This window comes from Magallana gigas, chromosome 3, assembly GCF_963853765.1.
Source record: "Magallana gigas chromosome 3, xbMagGiga1.1, whole genome shotgun sequence".
Lineage (NCBI taxonomy): Eukaryota > Metazoa > Mollusca > Bivalvia > Ostreida > Ostreidae > Magallana > Magallana gigas.
Window position 1 is genome coordinate 17668529 of NC_088855.1, and position 20944 is coordinate 17689472.

At 32.5% G+C, this 20944-nt stretch overlaps 1 protein-coding gene across 1 annotated transcript; it reads right to left on the minus strand.

The window, feature by feature from the left end:
• Positions 1 to 282: 282 nt before the first annotated feature.
• LOC136273314 (uncharacterized) lies at positions 283 to 6760 on the minus strand. Its single transcript, XM_066077741.1, has 3 exons — positions 5706 to 6760; positions 4812 to 5414; positions 283 to 288 (listed from the first exon to the last, which is right to left on the minus strand). Exons 1-3 carry the CDS (start codon positions 6570 to 6572, stop codon positions 283 to 285), a joined length of 1476 nt encoding a protein of 491 aa, XP_065933813.1. The 5' UTR covers positions 6573 to 6760.
• Between the last annotated feature and the right edge of the window lie 14184 nt (positions 6761 to 20944).

The window sequence follows — 20944 nt, forward strand, 5'->3', positions numbered from 1 at the left end:
GTGTATACATTAACTTAGTTTGTGTTGGTAAAACAACTTTACTGAAAAACTAATAAAATATGAACAGTTTTTACTGTATTATTTAGTGTACCAACACGTTGTCTTTTGCAAAAATTTAGATTAATATTCGAAAATCAAAATTTGTACAAAACATCTAAAATTTTGTAAAAGACAATATGACGAAGAGCTACGTTGTAATTTGAATGCAATGAACATTTCTCTCTACATTTAATAAACTTGCTTATGTTAGTATCAAAAAGATTTAATCATATCTCAAAAAGTCTAATTCTTGCAAACAAAAAACAAAACAAATACAAACTACATTCTATAAATTTTTTATTAATGAAAATTTTTCACATGCAATTCACATATCAAATGATTTACATTTAGACTGCAATTTTATACAACAAATTCAACGTTTACAATTAAAAAGTGTTTAAGTCAGATTAGTTTGTAAAAGAGCTATGAAAGAGACAGACAGACAATCACACTATGTACATACATAAATCTGCTACATAATTACATATACATGCATGTTATAGGTATAAATTGTAATTTATACTTGGTTCGGACATAGTATCAAATATTCATTTCAGTATTTTCTTAGAAATATCAGTGGAATTTGAAACTAATCAGAAGATTGGAAAAGGAGCATAAAAATGCCGTGGACTAAATTATCGTAATACTAAATCTCACTGTTTTAAAAATTATTCTTTTCAGTTGTTCAGTGTTTCTTTTCAAAGAATGTGTCCAAAACTTTGGTGCAATTAATTTTTTTTTCAGTTTTATACACCGTTTATCTAAATATTATTTCATTTGAAAGCTTTATTTCTAATTGTATTTTAATTTGGCGTGTTTTTTTTCGTGTTTCTTTTTTTGTTTGTTTGTTTGTTGTTTTTTTTTAATTTTCAGATCAATTATATTTTTAAGTTGCTCTCCATCGTAAAACCATTGTTTTAACAATTATGAAAACGACGACAATTTTACCTTAAAAATAAAGCCATATTATCCAGGTAAATCCTATTTTTATACCGGTTTTGTTGCTAAACTAAACAACTTGAATCTTATTAACTAGATTGAGACACAAAAATGAAATGAATACATCTCAAATTTTATCATTTTGAACCTCAAACTTTATATATCTGAAAAATATTCAACGAAAGGCAAAACAAAATTAAATTCCTTAATCTATTTCCGCAGAGTGTGATATTATGAAAATTAAACAACGAGCGCTAATTCAATGGTCATTTTCTCGTATCTGATTACTTTCGTAAAAGTACATATGTTATCTTTCTTTCCCTTTTTTTTAGATAAGCCGTTAATACGAATTGATTATTGGACAAAAATAGTTCACAATAGAAATGCTTTGTATGAGGTTTTGTTTTATTTAACTTACCAAAAAAGCATTTTATAAATGCTCTCATATAAGGAATTAATTTAGCACAACAAACTAAAAACAAATATATATCTTCCACCAGCTGAAGCAATGAAGACGAACGATTTTAATAGGCATCCATATGTCCCTTGATGTTGTGTTTACATTATTTTTAATATATTTTTCACGATGCAAATCAATTATTTCTTTTTTTATATTTATGAAAGATATAAATTTTTTAATTTAGTAACACGTTTTCGACATAAATCTTGACCGTGCTAAATTGTGAACTGTAGGTATAAAATACCTTTAGACTAAATGTATGAAGTTCATTCAATGAGAAGTGTTCAGACATTTTTATCATTCATTTTAAAAATGGGCTCGATCCATAATGAGTCAAAATTTATATTTTCCTCAAAGGCATCTCACTTTATTGCTTATCATTAAACTATTAAAGCTTTTCCCTCATTAGTTAATGTGTATCTACAGTGCAGCGAGCCAATACATACTCTATATTGGCAGAGAGTGTTCGAATCTCACTGCATGCTTCCAATATTTGCATTTACTCCCCGTGTGAATCTGAATACAAGGGTTATCATAATAACTAATTGAAATCTAAAGATGATGATCAAAATATATGTTAATACCCTGATTGCTAATGGCAATTTGAAATTGAAAGAACATTTGTGCGCGGGTAAATAGTTTAATTTTTCAACCAAAATAACAATGGGTCAACATAAGTAAATACCCCCCCCCCCCCTTCATCCCAGGATAATTGATACTGAATTTCACATTTACCGTATGATTATAAAATCATTCATTCGATTCAACAAATTGTAAGTATTATTCATGAATTATTTTACACATCACTTTTAAGAGGGATGTGCGGCCATCTTTTACATTTGAAAAGAAAAATGTAAACATTTCTTAAACTGGTTTGTTTCTGTCCAAAACTTGCTAAAACTGTTGTCAAAAGATACAAAAGCAATAAATATGACATAAAAAAATGTTGTTTCGTATGCATATTACGCATACAAGGGTAGACCAATGCATTTTTAAATCACTTTGAACTGCGCAGCTACAGACTTAAATCTAAGATTTAAAAATGTGAAAAACTATGAAAGGAAGTTATTATTATCCACTTTACAACCATTTGTTGAGAAAAAGGCCAAAGCTTGCTTATTTAAGTTGTGACTTTGTCTCAGTGTTCTTAAAATAAGTCTCAAAAACCATATATTTGCTCGAGATACTTTTGTCTGTGTTTATGGAGGTACATTAGAGTTATATTTTCATTGAAAAATGTATGTATATTTTTTTCTTTTAGGCAATTAATTTTTTGGACCCCAATCCTACTTCTAAAATATTACAGAGATGTCCGTCATATTCAGTCCAGATTGTTTTGAATCGATATTTATTCTTATCGATGAAAATATAACGTCAATGTGCCTTCATAGACACGGGAGTTCTAAGTATAACCTGCAGTTTTCTTGTTTTAAAAAAAATCTCATGCCGACTGATAAAAAAGGGTGCTCTATTTTGAGGCAAAGTTTTTACATTTATGTGCAAAGTTCAACCTTTATCTCAACAAATGGTTGTAGAGAGGACACCAATGAACCCCATTCATATTTTTGCAGATTTCTAAATTTTCAAAATAAGTCTAATATTGTATAGATATGTCTGTCACATTCAGTCCAGATTGTTTTGAATTGATATTTATTCTTATCGATGAAAATATAACGTCAATGTGCCTCCATAGACACGGGAGTTCTAAGTATAACCTGCAATGTTCTTGTTTAAAAAAAAATCTCATGCCGACTGATAAAAAAGGGTGCTCTATTTTGAGGCAAAGTTTTTACATTTATGTGCAAAATTCAACCTTTATCTCAACAAATGGTTGTAGAGAGGACACCAATGAACCCTCTTCATATTTTTGCAGATTTCTAAATTTTCAAAATAAGTCTCTAGCTGCGCAGTTTGACACTGTTTAAAGTGATTAAAAAGGCATTGTCCTGTTCTTATATGCATAATTCGCATACAAAACAACGTGCAGAATCTCATGTTTAGTGCTTTTGCATCTTTTGGCAACAGTTTTGGTCAGTTTCGGGCAGAAACAAGCCAGTTCGAGAAATATTTTCATTCTTATCCTCAAATGTAAAAAATGACCGCACATACCTCTTAAAGAGTGTGTCTAATCAAAACAGAATAAACAAGACAACATGGCACATATAACAAATTCACAACATCATTACACATTTACTTTTTTTAATTTGTCAAACTTGCCTTAGGAGGTTGGACGGTCAACAAATTTAATCATCAGATCTTTTAAACATGATATTTTTGGCCACAAAGTATCATTAAGTAAAAATAAACCATTGGCCAAAAATGGCCAAACCAGCCCTCTTAACTGGTATAATATAGTATTATGTAGTAATAGTTCTCAATAATGTTCAGTGCTCTCGACGGATTTCGATGCATGTGAACGAGATACAATTGATTTTATATTCGACAGGGAGGCCCCAAATGCAAGGTAAAGAAAAACACCCTGTCCACCATTAAAAAGAGTATGCAAGATTGAAAAGAATTGAAATCCAGTAAACTGATCCAAAAATCCAAATATCCATGTCGCTCCAGCGATTGTTGAGAGACGAAAGTATGCTCCAGTCCTTTCTTTATCCTTTGACTTTTGGACGTCTACTTTATTTGAAATTCTGAACACCGTTACAGCGAGCATAAATATATTGATACAGACGAGCAATCCAACAGGCAGAGTAAAGGTGTACAAAATCATCTCGGGGTCAGCGATATAACAGGTAAGTACAGAATAGCCTAGATTCTCTCCATTACTTGTGACATAGCTTTGAATTACATTTGTAGCTACTAAAGATGAACATATAAATAGATTTACCATCAAGGAAGTTACAACCCTGGGAATTACTTTTACTTTCGTCAAGTTAAAAGACGTAAATGTGTGAAATATTTGAAAAGAAGATAAACTCATCCAGCATATGACAGAAAGCCAGCAAAAATGCACCAACATACCAACCCCTATGCACAAAGTTTGACTCCAGAGAAAATATTTAGATACGATGTGAACTGTGTTCGCAAAAATTAGGATTGCTGCTAGAATTATAATATTGACATCTGCAATTCGACTGCATGGTCTATTGAAAATGAAAGTAAATATTGTTGCGAGTGAACCTAGGGACGAAAGGGAAAGACAAGCTAGAGAAAGAGGGGCTATCAAGCTATCATCCGCTGTCCTGATAATACCCTTCGTAGCCTCAACAGCTTTTAAGTACTGGTCTACGCATATATAAACACTGCGTTTATCTAAGGACTCTTTAAAATAATATGAGGCAAAGCATGCATCGTAATCGATTAGGCATACTGTGAAGTTCGATACACCAATCTTTGCATCTGCTGACTTTATTTTTACCTTTGGACAACGATACCAATCAGCTACTGTGGACATATGACCTCTAAAACAATGAGAGCGCTGTGAATTATATCCGTCATATGCCAAATTCTCACTTTGATAAACTATCAATTCTTTTCCACTCATTGGATTTATGTATAAACGATTATTCAATGATTTCTCAAATAGTGCACTACCGTACACATGAAAGCTCTGTCCAACTAATGACAAAGAAAGATTAACTTCGCCTATCAATGGTTCAACAATTAACGCCAACTTCTGGTGGCTGTTGAAAATATCTATTAAGTGCTGGATCATATTATCTACATCGTGAAGATGTTGTATGGAAAGTTCTATTACTACAGCAAGAAAATTACCATCTGAATGATCTGATGGAACTAATGCTACCATTCTACATAAATAGTCGGTCAAATTGTACAGCTGTAATACGCCTTGCAAAGAATCCACGACACTCGTTGTATATATTTCCACTGATGTGTCATCAGCAGAAGTAACAACGAGATTTACCTCATAGTTCATTTCTTCTAACATTTTATGGATGAGGCTGCATGTGGAGTTTTGATAAATGTACTCCGCTTCACATTGAATATCAAGGCATTTATTCTGAAAGAAAATTGACCATAAGTGGATATTTGTCCGAACAAAACTACTACATAATATATGTACCAAACTATTTAATAAATATAAATCAAATACACTTCATGAAAGTATTTACTTGGTTAAAGATTTATAATCGTAGTCATTCACCCAATGTTCTGGAAGTGAATCAATTCTAGTTTTAGACAACTAAATAAATGTGTCTAGGACGTTTAATTGAAAAATACAAATAAACAATATATTTCCAACTTTTTCCTGCAATGCTAAACAAGAACAGCTGAACTGCTCAGGACTTACCAATTTTCCGTCAAAAATCTGGTTTTCTTTACATCTACTGTTCTTTGTGCTTGGTGCTTCTACAACCTGTTGAAAATTCATAAGAGCTGAAAAAGGAGTAATGATGGAATCATCAAAAATTCCCCTGTTTCCGTACTGAATGTTTAGATCAAAAACATTAAACTCACACAGGGCACAGAAAACGTTTTTGTAGAGTTTACGATTAGAATAGTATGGTAGATAATTCTCCTGACACGCCTTCGTTAAATAAGATATATCAATCAGAATTCGCAGTTCGACGTCGTTGCAATTAACATCATATGTATAAGTAACGCATGGTTTGACTACATGCTCAGTCGATGTAGGAGGGTAAAATCCAACATTGCAAATCGGAGACTCAGAAATGACGGAATTATAAAGAGTACTGATATCATCGGGGGACATGAGATCAGATCTCATAATACAAATCTTTTTCTTCTCCCAAGTTACAAGATTAGGTACTTCTTCTTGGTTGCACAATGCACATTGCATGTTACGATAGGTTTGATTGGTAGCCAAAGACGTTACAGGGGTAGAGCTCGAAACATTTTCAGAGGGTGGTGAGATACAAATAACTTTATTAGGACACGTTTCCACCATCCAGTACGACTTTCCAGTCTTAATTCCTATTGGGTTCCAAAGCGGCTCCGCGCATGACAAAGGCACATCATTCTCTGTAACGTTTACATTATGTTGGTATTCAATGAAGTCTGGAGTGTCCGTCTGTCTGTAGAACTTGGAGGGACAGCAGGTGGATCGTCTAACGCAGGAATCGTCGCACTCACAAGGTGTACAGGCAGGCTGTTGCGTGAAAGTGTAGTTTCGTTTAAACATCGGCCCCAGACACATGTCCTGTTCTGGACACAGGATAAGGTAATCTGTAAGGATAAATTTTACAGTTTCGTTGCTGATCCATGAGGTCAAACGAAATGCTTCATCAAAATCGGTTTCAGTCGGCCATTCGTCACTTGAAGGCAAGTCAAAACCGTAGGTTGAGAAAGGCAAAATAAATATGAAAAAGTACTTCTGCAAAAAAAAAAAAAAAAAAAAAAGATAGAAAGTTCAACATAATGACTTCTGTAATGTATGTGATGGTAGAGTTAACGTCTTGAAATCACAAATTTTGAAGAAGAAAACACACTTCTACACTTACCATTTTCTTCACAGAGTATTATTTGTAAATTGAAACATGTTCCAATGGGCATTGGAAACGACCAACATGTTGTAGTATTTATATTAAAGAAGGTTTACTGTCTCCGAACTGGGCGGAGCAATGCTTTATAGATATGAACAACATCGATGATTTCTGTGATACCATTGTCATAATATGTCTGATATGAATTTATTCAAATGAGCAATATACCGAGACACTGTGCATATATAAGCTTTTAAATATGACAATATACTTCTTGATTCCTTTTTCAGTTATTTATTCATAAATTTATTCTATTTCAAAATTTATTATCGTGGTCAATTGACTATACATGTTTTGTGCAATGTTAAACTCGTTAAACAACATCTTCGCTAGCCAAGGGTTTTCGGTCCACTTTGCTCCCCATTTGTTTATGGGGAGCAAAGTTGACCGAAAACCCTTGTCATGTATTTTAAAATCGTGCAGATTCCTTTGCTTCTTCAATAGATAAAGAGTAGCACGGATTTCTTTACGTGAAAGGAATATTAGACATAAGACAAAATCGTACTATCTTGATTCTGTATTGTTTTTATATTTTCCCGCTAAATTATTGTACAGTATCTACTGGTGTGCGTAGTACCACTTTTTTCACAAGTTGTTATTTTCGTAATATTGTATGAAATTATTCATGAGAACAAATATACTTAAATGCATTGTTTTCAGTAATTGACTTCTGACCTTGTTCGAAATAATAAGTTTGGATAGAGAATTTTTTTTACAAATAATGTATATAGTATCTGTGATACGAATAGTTTAGCATCAATGTGTTTTGAAAGTATGTACAGTTTTACTCGGTAGATGTAAATGTCTTAAGCTAAAAGTGATAGCATTCCGTTGAGTGGACAATGGCAGTATTCCTTTTAGCCCTAAAAATTGATAATTAGTAAACGGTTATCACGTACGAGGGTAAACCATGACCCTACATTTAAACAAATTAAAAGCCTTTTATCTTATGTCTAAAGTTTGGTTAAAATTGGCCAAGTAATTCTAGCTAAGAAGATGGTTATTTGAGAAGTTAAGAACTGCAACGACAAACAATTTTTTCTCAGAAAAGTTCATTTGGGCCTTACTTTGACTTAGGTGAACTAAAACTAGTGTAGTTAACGTTGCTTGCCTAGATTGTTAAACCATAATTAATCACCCAATTGTCTACGGACTTTTCCAGGTTTTTTCCCGATTGCGACAAAGAGCACACGGCGGGTGTGACCGGTCAGCAGAGGATGCTCACTCCTCCTGGGCACCTGATCCTACCTCTATCTTTTTGGAGGTCCGTGTTGCTCTGCTTTGAATTTGTATTTCGTTTAATGGATTTTTGAGATGGTAGACAGTTTGTTATTGTCATTTTTTCATCTAGATAAAACTAAAGAACACACACACACACACACACACACACACACACACACACACACACACATATATATATATATATATATATATATATATATATATATATATATATATATATATATATATATATATATATATATATATATATATATATATATATATATATGGCGAATTACTAGTATTTCTGACAATACAATTCCATTTTCATAAGGCATTGGCTTTGTCTCATTATAATCCCGATCTTCAAAGAGTGATTTTTCCTGTAATTGGTAATAATCTCTGCTCTCATTTCTCTCTTTGATTTGCTTAGATGGAACGTCTTTGTAAATAATTACTGATAATTACGAGGATTGTTCGGAAGTTATTGAGACATTTCTTTAGAAAAATAGATAAACCCTCGGGAATTCACCAGAAAATAACAAGGATTATTAAAGTAAGAGCTTTCTTGCCCATTACATTATTTGATCGACATTGGTAAGTTGCTATTAAGTCCCTGTGTTTGCATTTTAGTTATAGTATTAGTCAAATAGTCTGATAAACTAAGGCTCTTGGTCCCTTTTTATCATAGTTTTTTTTGTTTTAGCAGTAGCTTGGACTGAAAATGTCTTCTTTCGAGATTCTAACAAATCTTAAATTATATACATTGTACATTCGTTGCACCGCCTTGACGTTAAATCGTCGTGAGATATCCACGGCTTGACAAGTATACGCATATCTCAGTATATCAACTTAAACACAAGTGAACCTTCACAAAAGTTAGTCGCAAAAAAGCAAAATGAGCAGACATAGTTTGGTTTATTTATTATTATCTTCGGGTAAAAAAGTAGAAGTTTAGGTTTTCTAATCTCTGAGTAAATGTCTGCGCCGGGTACCCCGATCATCGACACATTTATGTACCGTCAAGAACAAATAGTACAATTTTTAAATATTACTTTGGTTAATTATTAGTTTGGGTTTGTTTAATGTCTATGACAATTTTCAATAAAATCCGTCACTTAGTGTAGACAGGAAAATATATGGGTTACTTGAGTAAATTCCAAACGACCGTCGTATACTAAGTATTCGGATCTGCAAAATTTATTACAACTGTCATCATTAGGGGGTCATCGAAAGGTGGTGAAAATTCTTTTGAAAAATAACATAGAAACTATAAGCATAATATTTGTGAAAATATAGGGGCATGCAAGTCTTTAACTGCTAGGATCAAATACAGGTCCCTATTGGGGGTGTTGTTTAATTATCATTTTCTTGGAAATAATCATAAGGAAATAAAGACTGGCATTTGTGAAAATTGATACTAAATAGCTATCTAGTGTAAAGAAGTAACATTTCCAAGTTTATTTATATGCAAAAGAAACTGAAATTCCGATATTTTCTTTCTCATTAAATTCGTGGGTTTTATTTAAAGCTATACACGCTATAATTTGCGTCAATTTTGAATGACAGTGAAAACGCATGTGTTTGTCTACTTATAAAAGTTATCCTTAATCTCTAAATTACAAGGGTGAATTCCATCTCGTTACAAAGATATAGATTTTTAATTGTTTATTTTCCTGCCAGGAAAATATACCTTTTCATGAATATTGATGAAGGAAGAGCAAACCGACCTCATTGCGCATGTCCGCGGAGAACTAGGTGGTCGTTATTGTTTGCCTAATTAAATATCCAACTTGATTTTTAATATGCTTAACAGTTGTTAATTTGAAATACATACATGTATAATGAGTAAAATACGCTTGCCATTCACGATACCCTTACTTCTGCATTAACACTTATAGGATCTATAAATAGCACATAGGGGAAAAACACAGGTCTACGTCATTTTTTTAAAGGAAGTATTCATATCTACTCACAGGCTTGTATTTTTTTCTTTTGTTTGTACTCGTATATCGGACAAATTTATGCTTTACTGAAAATATCCTTTCCTTTGTGAAACTATCACCATTATGAAGATGTTGACCCTTCACCAGTTTTGGTATGATAGGCTAAATTTAGCTGTCGATATCACGTGATAGATTGATATTCACGAGGAGGCATTACTTTCCTGGCAGGAAAATAAATATTTTTTATTGTTTAATATTTGATATATTTGTTACGTGATCGAATTGAGCATTATAATTAACAGAATAAAGGTAACTTTTATTAGTAATCAAACACATACATTTTCCCCTTTATTCAAAATTGACGCAAATTATAGCGTGTATAGCTTTAATATCATATTTGAAGTTTGTTTGAACAACGACCTCTTGGATTGGGAAAGAGGCTGAGATAGCGTTTAAAAAGATGTTTAGAGAAACCCTCTGAGTGGAGAAGAGTCAATTTCTTTCGCAAGAAAGAATTAAATATTTCTTGATTTTTTTTTTTTTGAAAACATGACCCTTGAGGGATAAAAAATGTACATAAATTTCAATGAAAATATGTCTTCAATGTACCTCCATAGACATAAATATATCTTGTGGTTTGGGGGGGGGGGGCATTTTAAGAATAGGGTACCCTAATTTGAGACAAAGTTACAACTTAAGCAAGCTTTGACCTTTTTCTCAACACATATGGACCCCCTTCATATTTTTCAGATTTTTAAATCTTCAAAATAAGTGTATAGCCAACTGTTTTGGGTGATTAGAAAGAATTTGTCCTGTTCTTGTATTCATTCTTTTCAACCAAAATGACATGTAGGACTTCATATTTATTGCTTTTATATCTTTTGGCAACATTTTTGGCCAGTTTGGGGCAGAAACAAGCCAGTTTAAGAAATGTTTACAATTTTTTCCTCGATTTAAAAGATGGCCGCACATCCCCCTTAAATCACTATTGATTCGTGTCGACGATTCCTGCAAACTTATGATATTGTGCGCCCAGTTTCTTAGTTGGCTTCTTTGGCATACATGTTGCTCCGATGAGTGTTGTGGGTAGATTCCCCTCTTTCAATCTTAGTGTTGATTTGGGTTCTCTCTCCACACTCCCAAATTTTCAATTGTCTAAAACAGTACATTTCTGTACACTTAATTTCCTCTTCCCCATTCTATCGCATTTATATTATATGTAGTATTTTAAGAGAAGAATTTAAATAATTAAATCGTCAAATGTCTACTGGTAACAAATATGACAATATAGGCAAACAATGAAAGAGGAACTTGGTGACCTTATATATTCCACACGCAGGGGCCAAGCCCGTTTTAACATTAATTTCAATGTAACCATTTTTATGGTTACATTGAAATTAATGTTAAAACGGGCTTGGTCCCTGTGATTCCACAGTTAATTAATTCGATAAAGAAAAATTATTAATGAATGAGGTTTCAACATCCAGTTCTTGTTTGAGCACATTCATTTCACCGTACATGTGTTAACATTATAAATACGAACAGAAGTATACATGCAAATTCTGCATTTAATTCACTCAGTCATTAGTGAACATTGCGTCATAAATCATAATGAACAAGAGTACAAATTCAACAATTCATTCGTAATATACTGTGATAAATTAAGATAACATATTCATCTTCTATCTTTTGATAAATACCCTATTAATTTCAATACAGATCCTTGATGAATTTATTTTTAACAGATCGGTCTTGAATACATATTCGAAACCTGCCAGTAATTCATTCACCATATTCTTGATAAAAATAAGATATTTTCTTGGAAAATCCCGATTTGATATTCATTCATTATATCATTAATAATGCATGTTCAACAAGTAAATCATTTATCATGGGTCCTCAGATAAGTTCCATAATAAATGTATCAATTTTACCGAACAAAATCTTAGATTTTGCTTCATTGTTAAATTCAATATAATGTAAATATGCATAGCATAAAGAGTATGTAGATCAATTTAACAAATAAATGTAAGTGATAAAAATTCTCATCATAATAAAATCAAACATTTCTTTTAAATGATAGACATATCACACATTTTACCCCCAGTTTTCATACGACATAGAGAACAAATAATTCACAAAACTAACTTTTCCTCTTATTGCTTTTAGGGCCTTTTTTCTCATTCTGGAAACTGGAACTAGGGACATACTTTAGTTTGCTAAGATACTATAGGATTATACATCTTCACAATAACATTAAGGGGGCTTGGTGGTCATCAAATTAAGCAGTTTTAAAATTTCAAAGATGGTTTGTTGAGCCATAAAAAATACCCAAAAATCTTTAAAATTTGAACATTTTCTACATATCCATACATAACTCTTCTTTTCAAGGAGATTAGTATCTAAGAATGGTCACAACCAACCAGCCCTCTTAAACATCTTCATACAATGAAATATTATTTAGCATTTACATTATATGTATATTATGCAAATCCATCATCATATCTAACGAAGCATCATATCAAAATATTGCTAGTGCATGTAAGTCACATTAAACAGCATACCATAAGGTGATAATGTTTCCCAAGCCCATTCATGCCGGGGAAAGGGGATTGAGATTTTGCATTTACACTGAACTTGTTTAAGTATAGCTTGTAAAGGTGTTGTGTCACTGCACATCATGCCCAGTGTACAGTTCATTGTCGTTTGGTTTTTTGTTTTTTTTTAATAAATTCTGATTAAATTCCTTGTGGCTTCTGATACATTTTTGGGAGTTGATTTTAATCAACTCTCCTATGCAGTTATTCAGACAAACCGAAAGTGAAACAGTGTTTGGACCTCAGCACAAATCATCGCTGCTGACAAGACTTAGTTCTTGAAAATGATTGATGAATTCGATGTAATGTATGCTTCAGCATTGTTTTTCAAGGAAACTTATTTATAAATACCTTGAAAATAGTCAGATTTTAAATGGTACGAACAATTTAAATATTTTTTGTAGTCGTATGTATTCCTACGCCAGAGTTCAATATAGTCTCGTTCAACTCGACGCTCGGCTGTCTCCGTAAATGCTTGTCGGAGATTTACGGTGTCAGCCGAGCGTTTGGTTGAACGAGACTAGAGTTCAATATTGCTTGGATCCATACAATTTTCGAGAAATCTTTTTGTATTATTGATACATAGTTTGATTGAAATAATTTTACTCTAAATATTATTTAACAGGATTCATATGGGGGTTTCTCGACATTCTTGTCGAAAAAGTCCAAAAATTCATATTATAAAAATATGCGTAATTCAAATACAAATTAGAAACTACATGTACTTGTCATGCAAAATAACATATAATTGATTTTAAGATAAACAAATATCGACAAAATCAACTCCCGTCAGTTCTTCAGTACTTTGATTTCGGTTTATTTATCTTACACTAAGCCTTGTCTATGAAATATATGCTGATCTCTAAGACCTTTTGAACGAATGTTTTGAACGAGAATTTAATTAAAACATATATCATATTGGTCGATCAGATATAATTGGCACCCGATATAGGATATTTGAAACGGCAGGTCTTAACAGATTAGCAGTTTCATATACCTGTAATGCTATGGTATTTCGAGAAAGTGTAAATTAAAATACCATCCCTTCTATATTTTAATATAGTACATATATTAAAATGGTGTAAATCAAAGTTTGTTTCTGCATGCAATATCAGCAATGCTACATGTAACGTTAGGATAAAAAAGATGTAAAATCGTGTGCTCTAGCGATATTGCAATACTGTATTTAATATAAAAAGGTGTAAATTAACAAATGCTTGTTTAAACCGTGAAACTGTAATCAAACCTGGGATGTAAACAACCTTGCAATACTGTATTTAATATCAAAAAGGTGTAAATTGAAAAAAAAAATTGCTGAGCCCGTAAAGCTCTGACCAAAACTGAGATGAAATCAAAATTATATACAGTATTTGAATTAGTTGAGTTCTTCAAGTAAAAACGTTCATTTAGGTACATGTATCTATCAAAAAATGCTTAATGGTGTTTTAAACTTATTTCACATTTTTTAAGTTGACTGTGGTATTTGTTTCTGCTATATTCGCTTTGTACAGAAACGTATACCTATACATGTACTTATTATATTACAACTTAATGCCCTTCATTTATTTGTATTGTCCATATAATTATAATGTAGTGTGGTCTCTTATTTATGCAATTATTGTACTGTATGCTGTGATTTTACATTATTTAAATCACCTTGTTGAATTTGATCAGATTTATATATTGCTATCTGCAATATCGACTAAACAAAAAATTGAGTTAAAATATTGATCTAAGAATGAGATTTTAGATAGAAAATTAATAAAGCAAACAATAAAAATGTATATATCATTAACATATCGTTTTCAATATGCTTCCATTTTTTTTGCGAAGATAATGCGTAAATATTGTTTCGCAGGCGCTCCAATGTTACATCACATCCCTCTGAGTCTAGCTCTATAGACAGCACATGTATACATACTGACATACTGACAGTGAAAGGTTCTGTGGAATAATGTACACTGACAGTGACAGGTTCTGTGGAATAATGTACACTGACAGTGACAGGTTCTGTGGAATAATGTACACTGACAGCTATAACTAGTGTCGAATATTGTACACTGACAGCTATAACTAGTGTGGAATATTGTACACTGACAGCTATAGGTAGTGTGGAATAATCTACACTGACAGCTATAGGTAGTGTGGAAAAATGTACATTGATAGTGATAGCTACAGTGGAATAATGTACACTGACAGCTATAGGTAGTGTGGAATAATCTACACTGACAGCTATAGGTAGTGTGGAAAAATGTACATTGATAGTGATAGCTACAGTGGAATAATGTAAACTGACAGCTAAAGCTATTGTGGAATAATATACACTGACAATGACAGCTAGTGTGGAATCATGTACATGTACATTTTGAATGATTGACCAAAATTTGAATGTTATAATTTATGTTATAAGAGAGATACAGAGGTAAGAATTCACTGTTATGTAAACAAAGCTCGAGTCTTATATTTATTAACAAGTAACGTAAAGTATGGAATTACCATTTCTTTGACAAAATTACTCGTAAGAAACAAGGCAAACTTGTTCAATTTGTTTATAAGATATATTATCAATAGAAGAAAGCGACATTTGATTAAAACTTATACCAATAAAACACATATGTAAACAATAACAACGCTCGAGCTTTGTTTACAAAACAAAGAATACCAAACTCTGTATCTTGCTCATAACTAATATCTGACTTTCAAACTTTTATAAAGCATTAATGTACCGGTATTTGATTTAAAATAAATTGAAAAGTATTTTATTAAAATGTTTTGACTTTTAATTTTTTTCTTCTAAAGCTTACTCATAATTGAGCTCCATAACATCTTAGGCAAATCAAATGTATCTTGTTCAATTAATTAAATAACTGTCCGTGTCTAATCAGTTATCAAAGATTAATGCTTATAAAAACAAACGCCTTGGGATAATTACTGATATGATTAAATTTTTGATTATGCAAACATCTTATCCAATATATGATAAGAAGAAACCCAAATTGTTCACAAGTACATGTCTGCCTAAGTAAATCAAAATAGATCAATTATTAGCCGCTTCAAAAATACACAAGGAACACAGATTTGAAAGAGTGTAATTAATAGATCAAACATGTCGAGAAAAGAAAAATGGTTTGTTTTTACATTTGTAGTACAAAAAAAAAACTGCCGCGATAATAATAAATAAATAATATTTTTTAATAGTTTCAAATTGTATTCACTTTATTACGAGTAATCGACTAATAAAATTTTAGTCGATGATCGGTGTGACCGAGCGATAGTCGAGTACTCGTTGACATCCCTAATTAATGCATATATTGGTCGATAAAGTTTTTGATAAAATATTTCTCTCTGAGATTGTCAAGTAAACCTACAAACTACATGTACCTAATGCATGTATTTATTTTAAAATAATATCAACATCATAGATTTTATTTCCATGGTCTGAACCAAAAGTTTTGATGCAAAGATTATACCATTAAAAACAAGAGGCCCATGGGGCCACATCGCTCACCTGAGCAACAATGGGCGTTCAAAAGATATTGTGCCATATGGCCCTCGGTAGAATAACAAAAAAATAAATATTGTAAAGTATTCGAATTTTACACTTATTTTTGCATACACGTAATCTTTGACATTGTACCTTCATAAAATACTGTTTTTACACAGAATAAGAAAATCATACGCAAGATATAGAACTAAATATTTGGTAGGGATACACTGTTATATAACTTCTAATTCCCTGTATTTTCGTTCTGCCCCCCTCCCCCACTTAATAATTCGATCAAAATATATGAAAACATATAGGTACATTTTCTTCCTCAACTACTTACTAGTTATTGTATTTTTTTTGAATATAATAGTTATTGTATTTCATCAAAAAAATCCTACATGTAAATATGTGAAGAAGAAAATTGCACCTCAATGCGCTCAATTTCTCAAATTAAAAATATTCAACAATTTAATTTGTCTTCTCCATTATAATTAATGACTGTTGTTTACCTCGCGTAAACTCGTGACTTTTATAACTTTACTCACACTTGATTGATGAAATCACTGGAATGAAAAATGTTGTCACGTGACATGTTAAAGAGCTATTAAAATCAATGTTACCGTATTGACAGGCACATCACTCTAATTTACTATGGCCCACCCATTATTTTCAATTTTATTCAAAAATAACAAATGGCTACAAACCAGGATAATTTTCCGCCGTAATATTTTCTTAGGAATAGCAATAATTCTTTTATCCCCGCAACAGAAATGTGTCAGAACTATGGGAACTGTTTTAACGATGCTGTTTTTATTTACTCACATTTCACATTATTCATTGTATAAAGAGGGGGCCCCAGAGAGTAGTTTTATACAGCATATCATTCTTTAATTTTTTTGTGTACAAGTATTTAACATATTATTCATATAGAATTTCTAATGATCAACCAAAATTTCAGCGTCAATCGTAGAATTATAAGCACGATGAGCTCAAAATTTTGCTAGGTTTGAGTCATATTTTGTTCACATGTGTTTATTACATTCAGCTTAAGATTTTTAACTTGGTATTTCCTACTCGGCATGGAAAAAAATGAATGGCCTCAGATCTGTGTACAAACTTAGAATTGTGAGCAATCTCTGTAGCTTGCTTATAATTCGAAGCTTTACACTCAAATATGGTAAGTAAATAGAAATTGTAAACAATTAAACACAAGAAACATGCACTATAACAAATAAAGGACATAATTTATTTTTCAACATGAATCATATACATATGTACGTGTATATACCTACATATTTCCGTCAGCGATATTAAACTCAATTTAAACTGAATAAACTCGAGAAAATGCCGAGCATCTCAACAAAACATATTGCATTACTCTACCATTACGCAAAAGATGATACCGAATTACCGATAGCCTAAATGAATTGCATTTTAGTTCTTTCTTAATACATCAGATGTTGCTTAATTTGCGCAGGTAAACAGTAAACTGTTTGATTTACCGAAGTCTCTGTTTGATTTAATACGTAAAAATCAGGAAATACAAGCGACAGTTCCCAGGTTAACGCAAAGCATAAATGAAAACGAAACAAAAATCACAACAAGCTAACACCACCGTCATATGTGAAAACTGTCAACGCATTGAAATATTTAGCCTCAATTTACTTCACAAAATCGGCACCAATGTATTTTGCATTATTCAAAGATTCCCTTCGTACACGAACTGTTGCACAACAAACAAATTCATCATTGTCAGATCGACCCGTTTATCATATAGTGTCATGGCTGCTTTAAACAAAGAACCTCGTTCTAGAATTATGGAATACGAGTCTTGGTAAAATGGGTAAGCAAACCCGGGCCGGGGCAAAATAAAAGCCGGAGCAGTTCGGCAATCGACAATTCCAATTACGCATTATTTTGCAGCAATATTTACAGTGAATACAAATAAACTTAGTACTGGTCAGTAAATATCTTGAAATTTAATGATATTGGCAGATTAATAACTGTCAATCTTTTGTTTTGCCCTGGCCCGGTCATGCCTACCCATTTTACCGAGACTCATGGATGCTATAAATTTCTTGAAACACGCTTTTTCTTTTCTTATTATTTTCGTAATAACTCAGATTTGAAACAGAATTAGCCCATAATTTTTGCATTTTATATTTTCCTTCACATAAGGATTATTCATGCTAAATTACGTTGAATTTGCCTCAGTAGTTCTTGAGAAGAAGATTTTTTAAAATGCACCCCCCCCCCCTTTTTTTTTTTTTACAGTTTTGAGGTTTTCTCCGCTTTCAATGAAAATGTTTCTTTCATTTCTGCAATTTATATTCATCTTTCCATAAGAATGCTTTGAGCCAAATTTGGTTGAATTTGGTTAAGTAGTTTTAGAGAAGAAGTTCAAAATGTGAAAAGTTTACAGACGGACAAACAGACGGACGGACGGACGACGGACAAAATGTGATCAGAATAGCTCACTTGAGCTTTCAGCTCAGGTGAGCTAAAAACGTTGTTTAAGAAATGTAGAATTCTGCAATGATATAGAATTAAACTTTTCGAAGAATGGTATTTACAACTTCAAAATGGTTTGTTATGAACAATTTTACTGTCATTTTCAATGCAACTTATCATTTTTTTTCCAAAATCTTTTTGGAGCGATTCTGCAATTTTCTGCTACATTGCGGGTATATGGGAGGCATTTTAACTGTGGTGAAGGCCTTTCCCCACACAGAGTTACTTTATTCCAACTCAGCAGAGTGTAGTGAAATTAATAGCATTATTGTAGGCTTAAAGCTTGGTTATGCAAATGTCAACAATATATACGGTGTGGCGATGTATCTATTTCGTAAATGTCCGATACCATATGCTATGTAAACCCGTGTACGCTCGGGCCAAAATCTAGTTGTATTTGAAAAATCGTGAAAAGTCAGTATTAAAACAGGTTGTTGTTACTGATGGATATATAACTTTTGTTTTTTAAAAGAAAACACATACCATTTTAGTATCCTTAATTTGATTTTTATCACACTCTAAATCATTCTTCGTTATGGGTTCATCTGAAATCTTCTTTAAATCAATAAGTGCCGAAAAGGATGTCGGGATTTCGTTGTTATGCAGTTCTTCTAAATTATACTGAATAGAAAGATTTGTGATTTGATGCTCACATAATGCACAGTATATGTTTTTGTACACATTTTCTCCTTAGAAGTATGGTAGGTTAAACTCCCTGCATGCTGTGGTGAGATAAGAACTAGCTCTTTTTCTCTGAATATTTAACTTGTTGCATTTACCGTGATTTGTATATGCAACACATGATTGGACAACATCCTTATAAGATGTGGTGGGATAAAATTCAATGTTGCAAATCGGTGACGCGGAAAAGACTAACTGATAGAAAACATCGGTGTCTTCCTCGGTGAAGAGAGTAGATCGAACACTGCATGACTTTTTCTTTTCCCAACCAACTAGTTTGGATTTTTGTTCAAAGTTGCATAATGCACATTTTACATTACGATAGGTCTTATGAGTAACCAAAGACGTAACGGGAGTGTTAATTGACATGTTTTTAGAGGGTGGTGATATACATTTAACATCATTTGGACACGATGCCACCATCCAGTACGACGTCCCGTACCTGATTCCTGTTGGATTCCACAGGGGCTCCATGCATGACATGAGCGGTTCATTCTCTTTAACGTTAACATTCCGTTGATATTCAATGAAGTCTGGAGTGTCCGTCTGTCTGTAGAACTTGGAGGGACAGCAGGTGGATCGTCTAACGCAGGAATCGTCGCATTCACACGGTGTACAGGCGGGTTGTTGGGTGAAAGTGTAGTTTCGTTTAAACATCGGCCCAAGACACATGTCTTGTTCTGGTCACAAAATAAGGTATTTGGTGATCATATCTCGTGAAGTGTCGTTGTCGAACCATGATGTCAAACGGAACGCCTCATCTATATCGGCTTCCGTTGGAAAATTATTATTCCCGTAAAAAACAAGAATTGGACCGAGTGACGAGATTAAGATCAGCATTCGAGATACTAAACATTGAAGATTAATCTGTCAATTCGTGAAAGCCAAAATAATAAAGTGGTTAAAAATTGAAAATACGGCATATGAGATTTAAGTTTTCCTTCCGCTTCATAGCCACGCAAGCGCAGGGGAATGTAAATACTGCAGCGTGGCATACATCATGAACCAGAAACCTCTCACTGAAACATGATGTCTACAAGAACTATATATTTGTTAAGATGCATTCTCTATTAATGCATATTCCTTGCCAAAGACATTGAATAGCTTCAGATTCAAATTCTTCAGTTTGTCAAACCAAATGTAACTATTTTTAGACAGAAATCGCAATCACGTGACACTAAACCAATGTTCAAAGCAACTCGGTTTGTTTACATGTGCAATTTCCGGATGAGTTTTAATGACTTGTAAATTAGTGATGGCTTTTGATGCGTGAAACCTTCCGTATGATGAAATTTCAAGCTTGTCTCATTTCCGTGGTCATAATCAAAAAGTAAAACATCTATTTTGAGTCACCGTGCCACTTTAAATTAAGAAAATGCATAGGTGATTAAGACTCTACTTTAAGCCCAGTAAGGTTTAATGAGTCGTGAAGAATAAAAATTATTATTTATGCAAGCAGTTATTACTAGTTGTGCATATTATATTTTATACCTGATTTGTTAAAGGTATATGTGGCGTATTTGGAGTAAAAATTTTGACATGAGTTTTAGTAAAAATATACATCATGCTCTTATAATAAGACG